This window comes from Marmota flaviventris, chromosome 7, assembly GCF_047511675.1.
Source record: "Marmota flaviventris isolate mMarFla1 chromosome 7, mMarFla1.hap1, whole genome shotgun sequence".
NCBI classification, from domain to species: Eukaryota; Metazoa; Chordata; class Mammalia; order Rodentia; family Sciuridae; genus Marmota; species Marmota flaviventris.
In genome coordinates, this window is record NC_092504.1 from 106,954,430 (window position 1) to 106,972,771 (window position 18,342).

Below are 18,342 nucleotides of genomic sequence, written 5' to 3' on the forward strand. Positions count from 1 at the left end.
TCAATCAGTAGGAAGTCATGGTTTACTTTCCACGTCCTAATTGCAGCAAGAGATGCAAGAAAAATGGAAAACGAAGTTTCTTCTTCCCATCAATGATTAAGACCTCTGTTCCTCTTCCCCCACCTGAATATACCCTCACCCCCATCCAACTTCTTAAATACTGCAGGCTGTTAATCAGATGGGCATCCAGAGCTGGAGCTAACTGGGTAGGTGGAACTGAAAAAAAAATGAGTTGATCCATAGTTCCTTCCAAGGAAAATAACTCGTTGATTCTAAAAGACAGTGCAGGTGACAGAGAATGCCACAGACATAAAGTAAGAGGAACTCAAGGAGCCCATCTATGCAAAAGGGTCTCCTTCACTGTCTCCCTGAGCCACATAATTTATACCATATTGCTACAATCAGGAGAGAATATTTCAAAGACTTGGAAGCATTCTGTAAGCTCCCCATGGCTTTTCAGAACTATGTGATCTTGCCCACTGCCTGGCCTATTTGGCTTATTTTCTCTCTTTTTTGGCTTAGGGCAAATTCAGGTGAGGAGCAGACAAGGAACATGTCTTCACTAGGTCCTACAGGATCAGAGATCTTAATTCAACAGCCTTCACTGAGTTTGCATCAAGTGTCAAGTCAGGGAGAGGTTTCCTTAGTGTCTTTGAAGGGTGTTTCTCAACGGTGGCCCATGACCTGTTGGTGCTCAGTAAGCCAGTTTCACAGTATTTTACACAAGTTTATGTAAGTAAAGTACAGCAAACTAGAACATATCCAAGAAAAATAAGAACAATCTTATGAAATTTGCATCCATTTTGTATACATGACCATCCTGATATAAAATACACTTCTCACCAAATCAGCCAAAGTTTTGAAAATCTGGTGTCCAGGTCTGTTTATGAGAATAATTCACCTGAATGAGAGTTTAGGTGGGGTTTTGCGTATAGGCCTGGAAATCCAACCCCCAAGTCAGTGTGGGAAGTTGATTCTAGTCTTTGCATTCTTACAAATGAAATTTGAGAGCACAACCCTTTTGTAAGACAGAGACATCTTTGTTAGGATGGTTCTTATTTCTGAATTTGAGAAAAATAACAAAATTTCTTAGGCCGGGTGTGGTGGCCCACACCTGTAATCCCAGTGACTTGGGAGGCTGAGACAGGAGGACCACAAGTTCAAAGCTCGTGTCAGCAACTTAGTTAGGTCTTAAGCAGTTTAGTAAGACCCTGTCTCAAAATAAAAAGGGCTTGAAATGTGACTCAGTGGTTAATTTAGTTCAATCCCTTGAACTAAAAATGTTTAAAAAAAAAAAAAAAACTTCTTAGCAGATATATTTGTTCACTAGGGCTACTGTAACAAAGTGCCACACACTGGTGACTTAGAACAACAGGAACATCTTGCTTCACAGTTCTCAAGGCAGACCCGAAGTCAAAGTGTTGGCAGGGGCCATTCTCCCTGTGAAGGCAATGGGAGCCGCCCATCCCAGGCCTCCTTCCTTCCTCCTTCGCTTCTGTGGCTCCTTTTCTTGGAGCAGTTTGTCCAGTCTTCACCCGGCGTTCCCCTTGCACATGCCTGTCTGTCCAGATTTCCCCCTTTTCTATGAAAAACTCGATTACCTCTGTAAAGGCTGTTTCCAAACAAGGTCAAATTCTGAGGTATGGGGAGTTTGGACTTCAGTGTATATTTGGGAAGCACCTCAATTCAGCTCATAATAAGTACTTCAAATTTTTACTAAATGGTCCAAAAAAATAGTAGAATTACTTTCTTATTTTATTGGAATTAAAAAGAAGTTTAAATCTTTGGAAGTCTTCCTTTTGACTATTTGTTTTGCCCCCCACCCCAGATAATACCTTTCAGTGTTGGCTAAAAATTCATGTCCTGTGAGTATTAACAGCTGCAGTTCTTTGCATTTATCTTTTGATTAGGACAATTTATCTGCTCTGGCACAGCAGTAGTTTGTTTATATTTCTAGTGGCTAGGTGTTAAATTCTTAGTAACGAAGTACAAAATTAAAACTATAAATTAAGCTGTTTGGGCCTCCAAGACAGAATTGTAAAATATCTTCCCAAAATTATAGCCACAAACATTGAACTTTGAGTCTGACACTCTTATGTCTGTTTTCCAAAAAGAATAGGGGCTTTGGTTTTTCTTATTTTTTTATGTTAATGTTCCTGAATGGGGTCAAACCAAAAACCTAAGCTGCTACCTCACTGCCCAGTGGTAGTGGAGGAAGGGACAGCTAAGGCCTGAGACAGTGGCTGAGCTAAACACTGGAGTAAGCAGGACACTTTATATTTTGAGAGGACGGAAGGAAAAGAAAATGTGCTAACATCACTTCCCTCATCATTTTCTAAGAAAATTTCTCTAGGAAAATTCTTCCCCTTAGCACATTCTGCAATATGTGAGGGAAAAGCCTGAGTTTTAGGAAAAAAAAAAATTAGCTTAGTACTTTGCTTCTCTTGTCCCTCGCTTCCTCTCTTTAACTGGTTTTTTGTTGTTTTTTTTTTTTTAAGCCCCTATACATGGTTTTCCTAGTTTCTTCAATGAATGGAGCCTAATCCTGAGCATTTACTTATTTTTCTATACTTTTCAGTACTCCGGGAACAATTACAAACTATTTTTTTCAATCTGGAATCAATTGAAAATGTATTTAAAGTGTATTGTTAAATATGCAAATTATGTTAATTTCTTGGTCTCCAGCCACATTAACCAATTAGAAAGTTGAACTAATTGGGCCATTTATGAGGACAATTGAAAAGGAAATTGAATGGAGTGGTGGTTTGATCTAATAATTGAAGTCCATTCTGAATACCTCATTCTGGGAATTCTACCAACAGTATTTGGTTTTTCTTAGACATGTGAAACCCCATGCTTTTCTTGATTGCAGTTAGCTCCCTGTCCAATTGATAGGCATTTCATTTTGTGGCTTCAGTTTAGAAATTTGTGCAGCTCATGAACAGATTGAATCTAGGCATCATTTATTCATATGCATTTAGGCTATATAAAAAATAAATTAGGACCCCACCAAAGTCCTAATGTCCAAACTATTGCCATATTCAGTTGTAGATTTTTAGATCTGGATCTCTTCAATAAATGTTCTCCCATAGGCAATTGTTTTGAGAGAATATAATACCACATATTTAAAGATGCTAATAAGCACTTGATTATGTGACATTAATGAGGTGATTGCCCAAATCTCTCAATGTACATTTGAATTTTTTAAAAAATGAATTATCTGCTTAAACTTGACTATTATCCAGAGTCAGCAAATAGGAAATAATTAAAACATGGAATTGATATAGGGTAACCAAGGAGGATCTAATGGATTCCTAATTGTTACAATTTGTCATTGACATCATTTCATGACACACGATTCCTTCTTCACAGCACACCTGCTTATTTTGAAAATCTAAACATGAATCAAAATTCTAAATTTAGAACTTAGACAAAAAGTTCTTACAAATTATGCTCAAATTGGAATTTAGGTAAGATTCTTTAATATCACTGGACATGACTGAGATTGACACAAAGCTAGGAACAGGCATAAATAACCTATGTAAATAAATTTGGGGGGCTTATAATAAAAGCACAGTATCTTTTTTTGCACAGCTATGTAGAATTGGTGATATTTTCAAATGTTTTGTATTCTGAATTGTAAATTCTATGGAAAAGTTTCTTTTCTCAATTCTATTGAGCAGTATTGTCCTTGGCCATTTTTTTTTCCCCTTAAAACTGCCTTCAAAAATCAAGGTGACTGGGGCTCAGTGGTAGAGCCCTCACCTAGCATGTGGGAGGCCCTGGGTTCAATCCTGGGCACCACATAAAAATAAATAAAATAAAGGTATTGTGTCCAACTACAACTGAAAAATAAATATTTTACATTTTTTTTTTAAATCAAGGTACTTCCACTGGCTCAGGAGGCTGAGATAGCACCTTAGCAATGGTGAGGCGCTAAGCAATTTAGTGAGACCCTGTCTCTAAGTAAAATACAAAATAACAATAATAATAATCGGGCTGGAGATGTGACTCCGTGGTCAAGTACCCCTGAGTTCAATCCCTGATATCCCCCCCAAAAAATCAAGGTAGTGCTGGGCACATGCCTGTAATCCCAGCAAGAGGATCATGAGTTCAAAGTCAGCCTCAGCAACTTAGTGAGGTACTAAGCAACTGAGACCCTGTCTCTAATAATTTATGTGTGTGTGTGTGTGTGATTCTGAGGATGTGGCTCAGTGATTAAGTACCCATGGATTCAATCTCCAGTACAAAAAAAAAAAAAAAAAATCAAGGTAGCATATTGATTTTAAAAATTAATAAACTTAAAATCAATGTTTTAGTTGTTTCAGATTTACACTTTTGTCAAGAGTATATTCCTAAATCCCAGGCAAGGGTATTTTTATGAAAGGAAAAGGAAAAATATGCTTATTACCTATGAAAATTTTTATTAGCCCCTCATTTTCTTTTCAAATTATAGTGGGTTTTTGTTTTAGGGGTGTGGAGGTGTTCTGTGCATGGATTTGCACCCCATTGAGTGCTTTCTATTGACTAAGTAATATACAGAATCTGTTTCATTTTGTCTCAATTTCATTGCTTACATTTTCTCTTTTAGAACAATTAAATTTTGTCAAACTTCAGGGACATATCCTCATTCAGAATTTCTTATTTTGTTTTTCGTTGACAAATACACCTTATGCAAATGGAGCCTAAAAAAAAGTTTGCTTATGATCAAAACCTTGTTTTTCTATCAAGAGACATTCCTGACATACCACCACTATGTTTTAATGATTGCCTTATAAATGCTATCAGTCATAATGCATTAGGACTAAGGATGTAGAGCTGGTAGAATAAAAAGCTTGACAAGAAGCTTATGTACTCTACAGGATGTCCTTGACAGCTGCTGGATTATGGGCATCCCATAACCTAGTCATTGCACCATATTTTGTAGGTTAAAATTGAGGTGAAGACAATAAACAACCAAAATGGACTTACATGTGATACCAAAGCATGTAAGTAACTAGTCACAGATAGTGTTGCATCACAATCTGTGTCATCTGAATAAGTTATGCACCTTTTCTGAGGCTGCTTTTTTATCTGAATAAAAAAGGAAAGCAAGGGCCAAGTACAGGGAGGGTGTTTTTCCAGGATCATAGTGAGATGACTAATTTGGAACCCCTGGGGTAGTACTGGCCCTCAATCCTAATGAATAAATATGTGAGGGAGGCAGGGTGGAAAGGAAGAAAGAATTGACTCTACTAAGAGTTAATTTCTACAAAGAAATTTAGCACGTACCCTCAGAAAACATTAGCTGAAGCACAGGAATATCTGTGTTCAGAGTCCTACAGGATCTACATCATCTCCCAGAAGTGCCTCTTAAAAAAAACCAAACATATTCCTAATTGAATGTTCAACAAACTATATTAAGGTAAGCATACTAATTTTCACTTTAATTTGTTACATATTAGCATTAGCGATCTGTTCTGGGCAAAGAAAGTGGCAGTTTTCCTCTAACAATATAAAACCATTATACTTTTTAGTGGTAGCTTTTTTGGCCTAGTGTTGTTCAGAATTAGTACTTTAAGACATAGATTCCTTCATTAGGAAACTAACCCAATCCTAATTTTTGTAAGTCTCTTGTTAAGTGTTTTCTAGGAATAGTTTGAAACCACATATGTAAGCTACTGTGTCGGGTTAGCTTAAAGCAGTCACTTCCTATGCCGCTTCAAGTGCTTTTGTCCCAGAACACCTGGCCATTTCCCAGATGTTGTCACCTCTAACTCATAATCTCTGCAACTTAGCTCAACAAGCTTTGCCCTGAACCCATCCATGTTAGAGTAAAGCTGATCCATCACTTATCACTTATTCTTCACATGGAAAGAATTAGCACAGTTAATCATAAACATTAATGTCTTTGACAACTTAGGTATTAGAGTAGATAAACTAGATGGAAATTGCACACCCAGATCAGGAGAGGATCAAAATTAGTGTGTTATATTTTATGTGCCATATTCCAGTTGGAATGTTAAATCTTTTAACTCCTAGAACAAATTTGTGTGTGTGTGTGTGTGTGTGTGTGTGTGTGTGAGAGAGAGAGAGAGAGAGAGATTATAACTCTGTAGTAAGATTGTTGCAGTTGAAGCAAACATTTTCCTTTTGATCCATGATCCTTAAGAAAACAAAGCACTTTATGCTTTCAGATATTTTTTTAAAGAAAAAGTCATATAAAAGAAAGAAAAAATAATTACAGCATATATTTTACATTTTTGAAGACTAGATGCCTTTATATTAAGCTTCCCATTGCTTCTATGCTGTTTGAGGAACTTAAACTATGCCTGCAATTTCCTTTATGTCCTTTCATATTTTCCCCACTAGTTAGTACTTAGTAGAGCAACTGTAGGAAGAACACAAGAGCATGCGTGTTGACTCACTGGTGTGCTTGCTCTTCCTTGCTGGGGACCTTCCTGAAGCGGTTCACATGTAACAGGAATATTTTCTAGGCTACTTCTCACTTTTCATCGTCATGTTACAGTTAACAAAGCTACAGTTAACTTTGTTCAGGTAATGGTGTGTGTGATCATTTGAAGAGTTTGGTATAATGTCTGAGTACTTGAATCGGACTTGTGAAATAAGGAAGTGGGAAGCTTCTTCTGGAAATTGTGCTATGATTTACTTTTGCCTTAGGCACATCTGGAAAGAAGCCTCTCTTGATGGAAGTAATCAACCTTGGTTAGGTCTGAGGGACAGTGTATTTTTACTAACTTCCTCCAGAGATTACTGCTAATGTACCAAAACAAAATTTGTGACAGGTAGAACAGAGTTTTAGAAAAATTGACATGTTCTATTGACAGAAATTATATTAACTCAAAATTTATTTTCCTTTTAGTTCGCAGGAAGATGAAAGACCCTTGTCACCTTTCTATTTGAGGTATTTATTTGCTTTTTTGCTGATTTACTACAGGGAACGGAGGAGGGTTATGGCTTTGGGGGGTTGATTTGTCCACTTTAATATTTTACTGTAGGATATTCTACCCTGGAGTCAGACTAAGCTTGCTGAAGCTGTATTTTATTCTTGATATATCTATCCTTCTTTGGTTTAAGAAATCTTTTTTTAAATGTTTAGTATAGTTGAAAAGACTAAAATTAGATATTTTGTTCTAAATTCACAAATGTCAAGGTGAACATTCTCATTTTAAAAACTGCTTGATGATTAGGCTGTAACATAAATTAAACATCTGACTGGGAATGTGTCATGCTAGTAGACCACTTACCTAGCAAGCTTAAGGGCCCAGGTTCAATCCCCAGTACTGAGTGGGGGAAAAAAAAAATCTGTTCTCCACCTATAAGAGGTGGGAGGGGGCAAGGCACATCCAAGGAGCAACTTACACAAGACATCCTGGGTAGTAAGAGCTTATTTACTGCAGAGTAGGAAGCTAAACATTTATCAAGTTTGAAGTTAGAGAATTATATTCTAAAGTTTGTAAGACCAAGATGACAACTCTTAAAACCAGTCAAGTTATCACAATTCAAAGTAGATGCTAGACTAGATCACTTTTTTTCCCCACTGGCTGAATGCCTGTTGTACTCATGCAAGATTTTCAGTGAACTGTCTGAGTGAGCTATCACCTAGAACCAAGTTCCCCTGGTTGCATTTCATTCCTAATTATCTACCTACCCACTTCAAGACTCGGAAAATATGTCTGAAAATGTAAATTAAAGATGTTGAAATTTCTTAGTCTTTCCTCAATTTTGAAGCCTACTTTTAAAAGAAAATGTCAGGCTATGTGATGCATAATTTTTTTTATTTACTTATTTTGAATCTAATTTGTTGCAATAGACACAGAGTTAGATTTAGAGTATAATTCTACCACCAATAGCTCAGAAATGTGTCATAGGACGTCAGGCTTAGCCAAGTAACTGCTTTTGGGTAATGTTCTGCCCTTTAGAGACTCGTAGCATGTTGCATAATCACTTTGTGGCAAGAGAGGGAACATTTGAGGTTTCAGTTTGAGACAACATGGTGGTCCATTTTTTTTCATCCTGTTTCCTGCCAACCAGATCAGCATATTCTGGTTCATAGGCTAGCTCAACTATGCAATTACTGTGAACAAATGAGCATGTTGTTGCTGAATGCATAGTGTCTCTGGCATTCATTATGTAAATATTCACAGTAATATCAAACAAATGATTATTACCTATTAGTGAAAAGTAATAAATAAAAAGTAAGTTTTACACAATATGGGACACTATAGCACCAGATCATGCTAGCTAATGAGAACTATTTCTCTGAATATCTTAATTTTATTACTCTGGGTAATGTCAATCTGTGTTTTTCCTAGAATTGAATTATCTTTAAAGTATTGGAGGAAATGGATTTTATTAGTCTAAAGTCTTCAAAGAAACATAATGGTGTTATATAGCGTGAAAGTATATGTAGTTAACTAATAATACGATTTTTTAAAAAATTGTGTATTTTCACTATGAAAGTAAAGTAAAATAATGTATTTACTGAATTTTCAGTAGAAGCTATTTTATCTTCATAGAAATCATTAAAAAAACTAAAATTTAAGGGAAACTGAAATTAGGGGAAAAAAGACTAAAACATGCACACTAGTCCACATTTATAGTACAAAAAGCAAAATTTACCAGCAGGCATTTTTGTCATACGATGGAAATTTAAACTAAGTGGAGCTATTTCATAAATGCAGAAGCAGTAAGTTTTTAGTCTGAAATTTAAAATTTAAAAATAGTTTCTTTTTCTGAATAACATTATATGATGGTCTTAGAAATAATGTATGAATTAGTTTGATACAAGTTAATTCAACTTTTTTATCACCCGCTTGACATGAAGGAGGGAGAATCTAATAAAACATGAGCCTTTTTTTTTTCAATTATTTGCATGGCTTGTTTTAGACAGACTTGGGTTATTCTAGCATGTAACATTTAACTAGAAGAAAGAAAACATGATTGTTAATTGTGATTAAGCTCCAGATTTGGTGGGGGAGGGGGGCACACTAGAAACATGACATGTCTACTGATAATTATAAATTAGTGCACACTTTATGTTCTAAATATATTTATACATTTCTGTAGCTTCCTTGTCTTTTCTGTCTTTCCCTCCTACTTTATTACTTAAGAGTCCTTTAATGCAATGCTCAAAAGGGGAGCTATTGCAAGACTCAGGAATTCCTAAGTGATTTGTTAACAAGATGAGAAATTACACTGGCCCTTTTAAATTCAGAATAATATTGCATGTCTTTAGAAAGAAAAAAGCAATTGATATTTACAAACTGCTCTCTGCCCTGACTAGGAATATTGAGAATTATATATGGTATTTTGAATTGATAGTTACAAACTACTCTCTGCCCTAACTAGGAATATTGAGAATTATATATGGTATTTTGATAGTGTTGATTGTCCAGGGTTTTCTCAAAAAGAGAAATCAAGAGATGAGACACATCTGATGAGATGGGTACTCACAGAAGATACATTCACCCATGAATAGCCAGGCAGAGGGGATGGGGTGGTCAGCTATCAGTAGTGAGGTGTTCAGTTTGGTGGTTAATTCTGAAAGATCAGCATGAGGTGCAACAATAAACTTTTGTTATTATAAGTCTTGGAGTGGGCAGTCCTCAGGGAAAACAGAAGATAAGAACAGAGCAGCCCCCTAGTCTCAAAGGAAGGAGAGTAGATGATAAAAGTTGATCACGGGAACCCAGCTTTTGGAGTGGAGATAAGCAGTGTTGGTGTCTTGGTAGGGGCAGAGATGCAGGGCACATGCAATTGTTACCTTGCTCCATTTGTCACCTTATAGAATTTCAGTTTCTGCAGCTTGAAATTTTCTTTTAAAAGTGACTGCTGAACTACATGTTAGTCTATTGTACGTTTCAGTTGCTTTCCATCCTTTCTGTAATGAAGTAGGGCTGTTAGAGTCAGGCACTCATTTTTATTCTAAATCAAACATCTGCTGTGATAACAACTCGGTCTTTTCTAACTACTACTTCTTTAGCTTAGCCTAAATCAACAGAGAACCATTTGTCTTTCTTTGAAAAGGAAGGAAATAGTAGCTACAAATCAACACCTGCCACCATCCTGTGTCAAGTTTATTGCAGTTACAGCAGCTCAAACAGTAGGTGTCATTGTTCCCCAGATTGCTCAGTAGGGATTAACCAACCCTGTTGAAATGTTTGGACAAGGACAGGTTGTGCCACCCCATCATGAGATTGCAGCAAAACAAACATGTACCTGCAAACTTAAAGTGAAGAACATTTTTGGCAAGGATGCCCATATCGTGGTCTCTTTCACAGTGTAGGCTGGAATCTAAAAACAGAAGCCCCTATCTCAGTTGCTCTAATTAGCATCAAAGCAACTTGCTTTTGGTGTTTTTCCATGCCATGTTCAGTCAGTCGGGTGGTGTCTGCAATTCTTTTGCCTGGCATCCTTTCAGATCTGCTGCTAGTTCTGCTTTCATTGTCTGAGGTTTCATGTTTCTTCTTGATTTCTGGGGTTGGTTTCCACTGGAACTAGAGTTCTTGATTTCCAACTTCTGTTTCTCCTCATCTTTACTTTTTCCCACCTCACCTACACTGCCTTCAGGTACCTGTGGCCAAGATCAAACTTATCCTCATCTCATCCCATGAGAATTCTACCCTTGAAATCCTTCTACAAATTCCTGGATTGTTTGGATGAATCGATAAATAGATAAATAGATAAATAGATAGACATAAATATAGATTTATAGAACCTGTGTTTCCTGTACTTTATCAAAATTCTATGTATGTCCCTTAGGGCCATATGCCTGTAACTAGTCTTTATTTACTGGACTTTCACCAACTCATGTGGCTTTTAAAATACCTGCTCCTGATGTGGTAACTGTACATCTGTCTTCCAGCAAGGCATTATCTTTCTTATTTCCCTGTTCTCATCTAAAGCTCCATCAGAATCCTGGAGTTGACAGGCTTTTTAAAACCTCAGTCCAAGTTTTAACATGATACAAACTGAAATAAATTACTACTTTAGCAGACTTGGAATTACTTAGGGTCAGTTTCATGAAAGCAATTTTATCTGCTTTCTAACTTTCCTGAAACAACTTAAGAGATTTATTTCCAAGTTAACTGCTAGGCATACAAATTCATCTTTAGGATGCTGTTCATTTTTAATTGCTAGAACCTTGGCCTCATCAATCTTATGAAAGACTCTTAATCATTCCTTATGTTTCAGGAAAAATTTAGCTTTGGATAAATTCATGTTAAATTTCTTTCTGATATTAAATGGTCTAGAAATTATATCACATCATCCCTATTTTTCTGATATGGAGGGGAAAAAACTTCTATTAAAGCATTTTTAGGTGACTTTTTGGCAGAAATATCTTTCTAAACAACTTGTGCTAGAATTTGTTTTTTTCCATTTCATTAATTTTAATTTTTAATAGTTTTTCCTCTTAAAAGGATTTGTGCTTCCTAAAACATTTTTTTCAAGGTAAAATCTGTCATTGTCAAGTGGAAGAATGTCAGTGTAGCCAGTGTAGCATGCCAGGCATCATATTTGTTGGGAACCTTTTTAAGGCCACTGACTAATCAGCAGAACAAGCAAGCAGACCAGTTATTTAGTATCTACTTGATTTTTTTTTTTTACCAAGATGATAAAGATCAGCTAGGTATTGGGCATCCTTAGACATAAGTAAGTATTTGTTAAAATTTTGGTTTGCATGTCCCTTTGGACTAGAGTACTGACTCTAAGCTGAAGGGGCAGGCATACTTCCTCTGCCTGTGGAGCTCTGTTATTTGAGCTTTATTGTGATAAAATACAAATAACAGCCAGGCACTGTGGTGCACACCTGTAATCCTAGTGGTTCAGGAGGCTGAGACAGGAGGATCAGGAGTTCAAAGACAGACTCAGCAACTTAGAGAGGCCCTAAGCAACTCAGTGAGACTCTGTCTCTAAATAAAATACAAAAAAAGGCTGGGGATGTGGCTCAGTGGTTAAGCACCCCTGATCTCAATCCCTGGTACAAACACACACACACACACACACATATCTCACATAAAATTCACTAGTTTCACCATTTTTATTGTTTTTTACATTGTCATAAAATACATGATACTTAAAATTTATCATTTTAAGTACACTGTAAGTGTGCAGTGGTATTGAGTACTTTCTATTGTTGTATAGCCATCACCACCACCCATCTTCAGAGCCCTTTCTAATTTGCAAAACTAAAACTATGCCCATTAAGCTAACTCCACATTTCTTTCTTCCCACCCCAGCCCTTGGTAACCACCATTCTATCTTTTGTCTCTGTCATTTTCACTACCCTGGTACCTCATATGGGTGGACTCATACAGTATTTGTCTTTCTGTGATTGGCTTATTTCACTTAGCATAATATCCTCAAGGTGCATCCATGGTGTACCATGTGTCAGAAGTTTCTTCTTTCTTAAGGCTGAATAATAATTTCACTATTATAAACATTGCATCTACCCATTAATGGACACTTATTTTGACTGTTGTGAATAATGCCGCTATGAACTTGGGCACCCACATGTCTGTTCAAGTAAGTCCCTGCTTTTAATTCTGTTACGGATATACCCAGAAGTAGAGTTGCCAGATCATGTGGTAATTCTATATTTAATCTTTTGAGGAACTGCCCTCCTGCTGCACCTAGCAGCTGCACCATTTTACATTTCTACCAGTTATGCACTAATTTCAATTTGTTACCATCCTCACCAACACATGTTATTTCTTGTTTTTTGATATTAGCCACCCTAAGAGTTTTAAAGCACGTGGAGGTCTTTAATGATTGAGTCTCTCTGGGAAAGATTCTAAGTCTCAGATGGGGTGAATGTCTATATTTTCTAAAATCATCAGAGGAGATTTTGATGCACACCTCTAGCTGAAAACCACTGAGCCAGAACACCAGTATAGCTACAGAATGTTATAAACTTTACTACTGCATCATAAAATTTTTAAGGAACTCTCTAATGACTTCTTGATATCTGAGAATCACTAGTCATATTTTTTGCATAGTAAGACATAAATGTAGATTCTGGGTTTAATTCTATCAATGTAAGGGAAAATATTAGGCATATATTTTGACTATACTGAAAAAGATAGTGTATATAAATCTATAATGCTTCTTTTCATATGCCTTCCATCAGCAATGATAAAGCAAAGGAAAATTTTTAGAAAATGAAACTTTTATATCCATTCTGCCTAGATCTCTTGTTACTCATTCCCCATTTTCCCTACTTCTGTATGGACTTCTCTTTATGGGAACTTAAGATTTTAAGAAAGTGTAAGCTTCTAGCTTATACGGGGGCAGACTACCTTTGCCTGATGTACCTTCTTCCAGTTTCCCCTTTAAATTTCAAGAATGGTATAAAAGACAAAAACTGGAGAGAGCTCTATAGCAATAATTTAAAAAGCCATGTCAAAGGTCACACTATTGGGCTGGGGATGTGGCTCAAGGGGTAACGCGCTCGCCTGCATGCGCAGGGCGCTGGGTTCGATCCTCAACACCACATAAAATAAAAAATAAAGATGTTGTGTCCACCGAAAACTCTCTCTCTTCTCTTCTCTTCTCTCTCTCTCTCTCTTTAAAAAAAAAAAAAAAAAAGGTCGCACTATCAATGGAGATGGACTAAGAAATGTATTTTTACCTTGCAGACTGCATATTCCACCATCTAAACCATATAGATGGACACAAAGAGAGAAGGAAAGGAAGTGGGGGAAATAGACTTGGATTCCTCCTACTGTCTACTGCCCTGACCAGAAAAGCAAGTGACATTCCCCCCAACCAAGTAGAAACTTATTTTCTGAATCACCCAGAGCTGAATTGTGTGTTCTTTTTCACCTCTCTGCCCCCATCAGCTTCTTTATTTCATTATCCATTAAAAGACTAGAATGCTCCACATACAAAACCATAAAGAGAGAGGATCCCCTGGGATGTTAGTCATCTAACACAAGCATTGAGAAAGAGCTAAAAGCAGGCAGATCATTGGAATTAATGAGTGCTTTCAAATGTACACTGCACAAAAACAAACTATTTTTTTCCTGATTCTCCAGCTTAGTCCTAACATTGGAAACGGCGAGTCCACCTAAGTAGGCCTTGTTGATTGTTCTCTGGCAGACTCATGTACTGGCTCTTCCAGGCTAATCTAAGAGGGAGCATTTGCCCGCAGCCAAGTGGACAATGATATAAACTAAGACCCATCTACTCTCCCAGGATATTGGCAATGGCTCTGCCTGGATTAATTTTTCCCCCTTAAGTACCACTTAACAGAAAGAAACTATCTGGGACTAACAAAGAGAAATTACACACTCAGGGAAATGATGATTTGATTAGCCCTGAGGACTCGCATAAAAACAGATTCCAAAGATTTTATTTATTTGTTTGTTTGTTTGTTTATTATGATTCAGAGGAAAACTTGACAAGTAATATCGTTAATCTTCTCAATAAAATGCTCAATGACCTTACCAACCTCTTTGAAACATTAGTGGGAAGCTGTAAGGGGAGAATATGTTTAGAACTGGAAATATAAAGACACATTAAAAAAAAACTGAAATGAGGGAAAGAAGAGTTAAGAAATTTATTAGCAGATATTTCAAAACTGCCTGGGAAGCTATAAAGAGCAGAAATTTTAAAAAATAAATCAAGTACATAATGAAAAGGAAACTTGAAAAATGCTTTCAGAATGAAAAGAAAAAGGATAAAGATAAAAACTATATAATAAATTATGTTAGAAGTAAGGTCAGTGATTGAACAGCCCGTTTGGAAACTAGTATCCTAGGGAAGAAACCACATTAGTAGGAAATAAAGGTAGAAATCAAAGGTATTTTATATATATAGCTAATTAAAGAAATAGTGACCTGATACTAAGTATTGGTGACAAAGAAAATAATGAAATTCTAAATTTTGTCTCTTACATGGGAGGTTTAAAAATTTTAGAAACATGTCAAGAGTGTTTTTTTTTTTCCTTTTTAAAAAATTATTTATTTATTTATTTATTTATTTATTTATTTATTTATTTATTTATTTATTTGGGGTGTGTGTTTTTGTGTGTGTGATGTGCTGGGGATTGAACCCAGGGCCTCATGCATGTGAGGCAAGCAACTTAGCTATATCCCTATATCTACCAACTTAGCTATATCCCCAGCTCTTTTTTTAGTTTTAATAATTAGAGAAGTATGGCTATGAAAGGCAGCTACTAGTAAAATTGTGCACAGGAGTCCAATATTCCAGATGGTTTCTGAAGATATGAGCAATGGCAGAAATCAAGGGAAAAGAAAGACTCCAAATTAGAAAGCCTAAGATAAAAACAATATAGAACAAAAATATCCCCTATGACAACAAATGTAAGTGGGTTAAATTCTTTGAGAAAAGCTAAAAATATTTTTAAATGAGAATTAGAACCATGTTGTGATTAAAAGAATCATAACTAAAACAAAATGTCTCAGAAAGGTTAATAGTACAAAAATAAACATGTATATCTAGTAAATGTGAAAAAAAAGAAAACAGAAATGGCAACATCAATACCAGAACAAAGAAATCAAGCCAGACTTGTTAAAACAAACTAGACTTGCTTGATTAGGTAAAATCCATACTGAAGATATAAAAGTTACAAATTAATGAGTTAAATAAGAGGACATCAAATCACATAAATTTAAATATAAATTTAAACTCATGTTAAAAAGGATGAATGGTTAAATGCATTTGAAGTGTAGGCCTTATACATACATGTAAATAAATATACACATATATGTCTATACACAGTTTACAAAATACAATGTACTGAGAATTTGATATAATTAATAAAATTTAAAGTAAGTGAGCACATATGTTCATATACTTCCCTATACTCAAGCATTCCTACTACTTTATAAAAATTATTTTACTCTCTCTCAAAGTTCTTAAAGAGTAGAAATTTTTTTTTTAATTTTTTATTGTTGGCTGTTCAAAACATTACATAGTTCTTGATATATCATATTTCACACTTTGATTCAAGTGGGTTATGAGCTCCCATTTTTACCCCATATACAGATTGCAGAATCACATCAGTTACACATCCATTGATTTACTTATTGCCATACTCATGTCTGTTGTGTTCTGCTGCCTTTCCTATCCTCTACTATCCCCCCTCCCCTCCCCTCCCCTCCCCTAAGAGTAGAAAAATTTAAAGTCAGATTTTTCTTAGTGTAATTAATGAAAAAAAAATATTCAAACAGTGAAAACTCTCCTACAGAAATGGGAGACAAAGTCAGAGAGCCCTCAAAGAGGAAATAAGGCCTTCAGGTGCAGAATATTTCAAAAATAAAGAAAAAGAAAAAAGTGCACATCCAAATTTTTTGTCATGATTAGCAGTAGATTCGCATATTCAAAGCCAGCTTCAGCAACTTAGCAAGGCCCTAAGTACCTTAGTGCGACCCTATATCAAAATAAAATTTAAAATAAAAGGGTTGAGGTGTAATTCAGTGGTTAAATGCTCTGGAGTTCAATCCGCAGTATTTAAAAAAAAAAAAATTGTTTCGTATTTAGGTCTAATCTCTGTTAAATATTTAACATTAAAGAGGTAACTTCGCACTTAAGACGGTCGAATGAGCCATACGTTCAGAATAGTTATAAAAGAAGAAAAAGTGACCTCTTGGAACCATAAAAAAATAATAACAACAAAAGAGAAAAGAAGACAAAATTTGCAAAACTGGTCTTTGAATCTAAGTTCTGATTTTTTTATGCAGCTTTATGTCTGTATGTATGTGTGTTCTTTTGCAGTGCTGAGATTGAACCAAGGGCCTTGCTCAGGCTAGGCAACCACCCTACCATTGAACTATACCCTCAGCCCCTGAAGAACTGATTCTTTGGGAGTAAATATGAAAGTATAAATTAGAAACACTCCTGGTAAATTTAAGGGGAATACTACTAATAATTAGAATTGTAAGTGTAAAGTTAGTGAAAGTATAAGAATATCTTCTTCTTGAAGTCATATCTGTGTAGTATGTTTTCAATTTATGTTCTGGTATATTATGTATATATAGTATATAATTTAAAACCAAAGTGTACCCGGTACTCTAGAGGCTGAGAGAGGAGGATCACAAATTCAAGGCCAACCTTGGCAACTTAGCAAAACTATTTCAAGAATAAAAATAACAGAAAGAGGATTGGTAATGTAACTCAGTGGCAAAGTGCCCCTGGGCTCAACCCCAGTATCAAAAATTTTTTTTAAAAAAAATTAAATAAAATTCAAAAATATTTCACAAAAGGTGGTTAATATTATCCAAGTTGAAACACTATAAATATTCCATTAACTTTCTGCATGATAATCATAGCTAAATGTTAAAGCAAAAGGAATAAATAAATATTTAACATTAAGTCTATTTGTTTTAATGTATAATAATCTAAATGAACTAAAATCATGAAAAAATTTTGAAAGTCATTATACAGTTACAAATAAATTTTACAGTCCTCTACAATGTTGACACTGTTTATCAACTTTCAGTATTTTAAGATGATACTAAGAATACTGATTTTTTTTTGTTAAATCAGGGAAATTAAGAGTTTCATGTTATTTTGATGTAACTTATGTTTGCTTATTTAAACAAATCTCAAATAATTGTCTTTCCAATTCTAACTGAAGTAAGTATAAATGTTATATTAGTGAGAAATGATTCCATTAGACCCTATTGATTTCTATTAAAACAGCAGTATTTATAGGCAGATTTTACAGGCCATAGAAGAGGATACATAGAATACATGCCTTTTCAAGATATCTTGTTTTTGTAGATTTGAAACTTATTTCCTTTTGTGTGTATGTTTCTTCATTTCAAATCAAGAGATCTATTTAAGGAATCACTCGCCAACAGGCATCTGTGCATTTTACCACATGCAGATTAGAGAGACCAATGTTACTAAGCGAAATTGGTTTAAGGAAATGGAGGTTGAGTTTTGCTAATAGAAATAAAGACTGAAGATATTTATATTCTAGAACATATTTCAGAGTCAGCCTAGACTATTTTAAATGACCATACCAAAACAGTATTCAGTTGCTTCATCAGTAACAGTAGGCCTGGGTAATGAAATTGGCCTTAACGCTGGGATTTACATATGAACCTACTACTTTCAATTTTTTTTTTTTTTTTTTTTTTTTAATTTTTTATTGTTGGCTGTTCAAAACATTACATAGTTCTTGATATATCATATTTCACAATTTGATTCAAGTGGGTTATGAGCTCCCATTTTTACCCCATATACAGATTGCAGAATCACGTCAGTTACACATCCATTGATTTACATATTGCCATACTAGTGTCTGTTGTATTCTGCTGTCTTTCCTATCCTCTACTATCCCCCCTCCCCTCCCCTCCCCTCCCCTCC

The 18,342-nt window shown here is 35.4% G+C and overlaps 1 protein-coding gene across 7 annotated transcripts in view; it reads left to right on the forward strand.

Moving 5' to 3' along the window:
* LOC114085466 (protein FAM13A) overlaps positions 1-18,342 on the forward strand; it is a 107,630-nt gene that overhangs the window by 11,408 nt on the left and 77,880 nt on the right. For 4 of the 7 annotated variants that reach the window (XM_071614547.1, XM_027926596.2, XM_071614544.1 and 1 more), the window contains exon 2: positions 6,863-6,904. The exons of the other annotated variants lie outside the window; for them this stretch is intronic. In XM_071614547.1, coding sequence (XP_071470648.1) covers positions 6,863-6,904 — 42 coding nt within the window. The remainder of the gene's footprint in view (positions 1-6,862; positions 6,905-18,342) is intronic. 7 annotated transcript variants of the gene reach the window in all.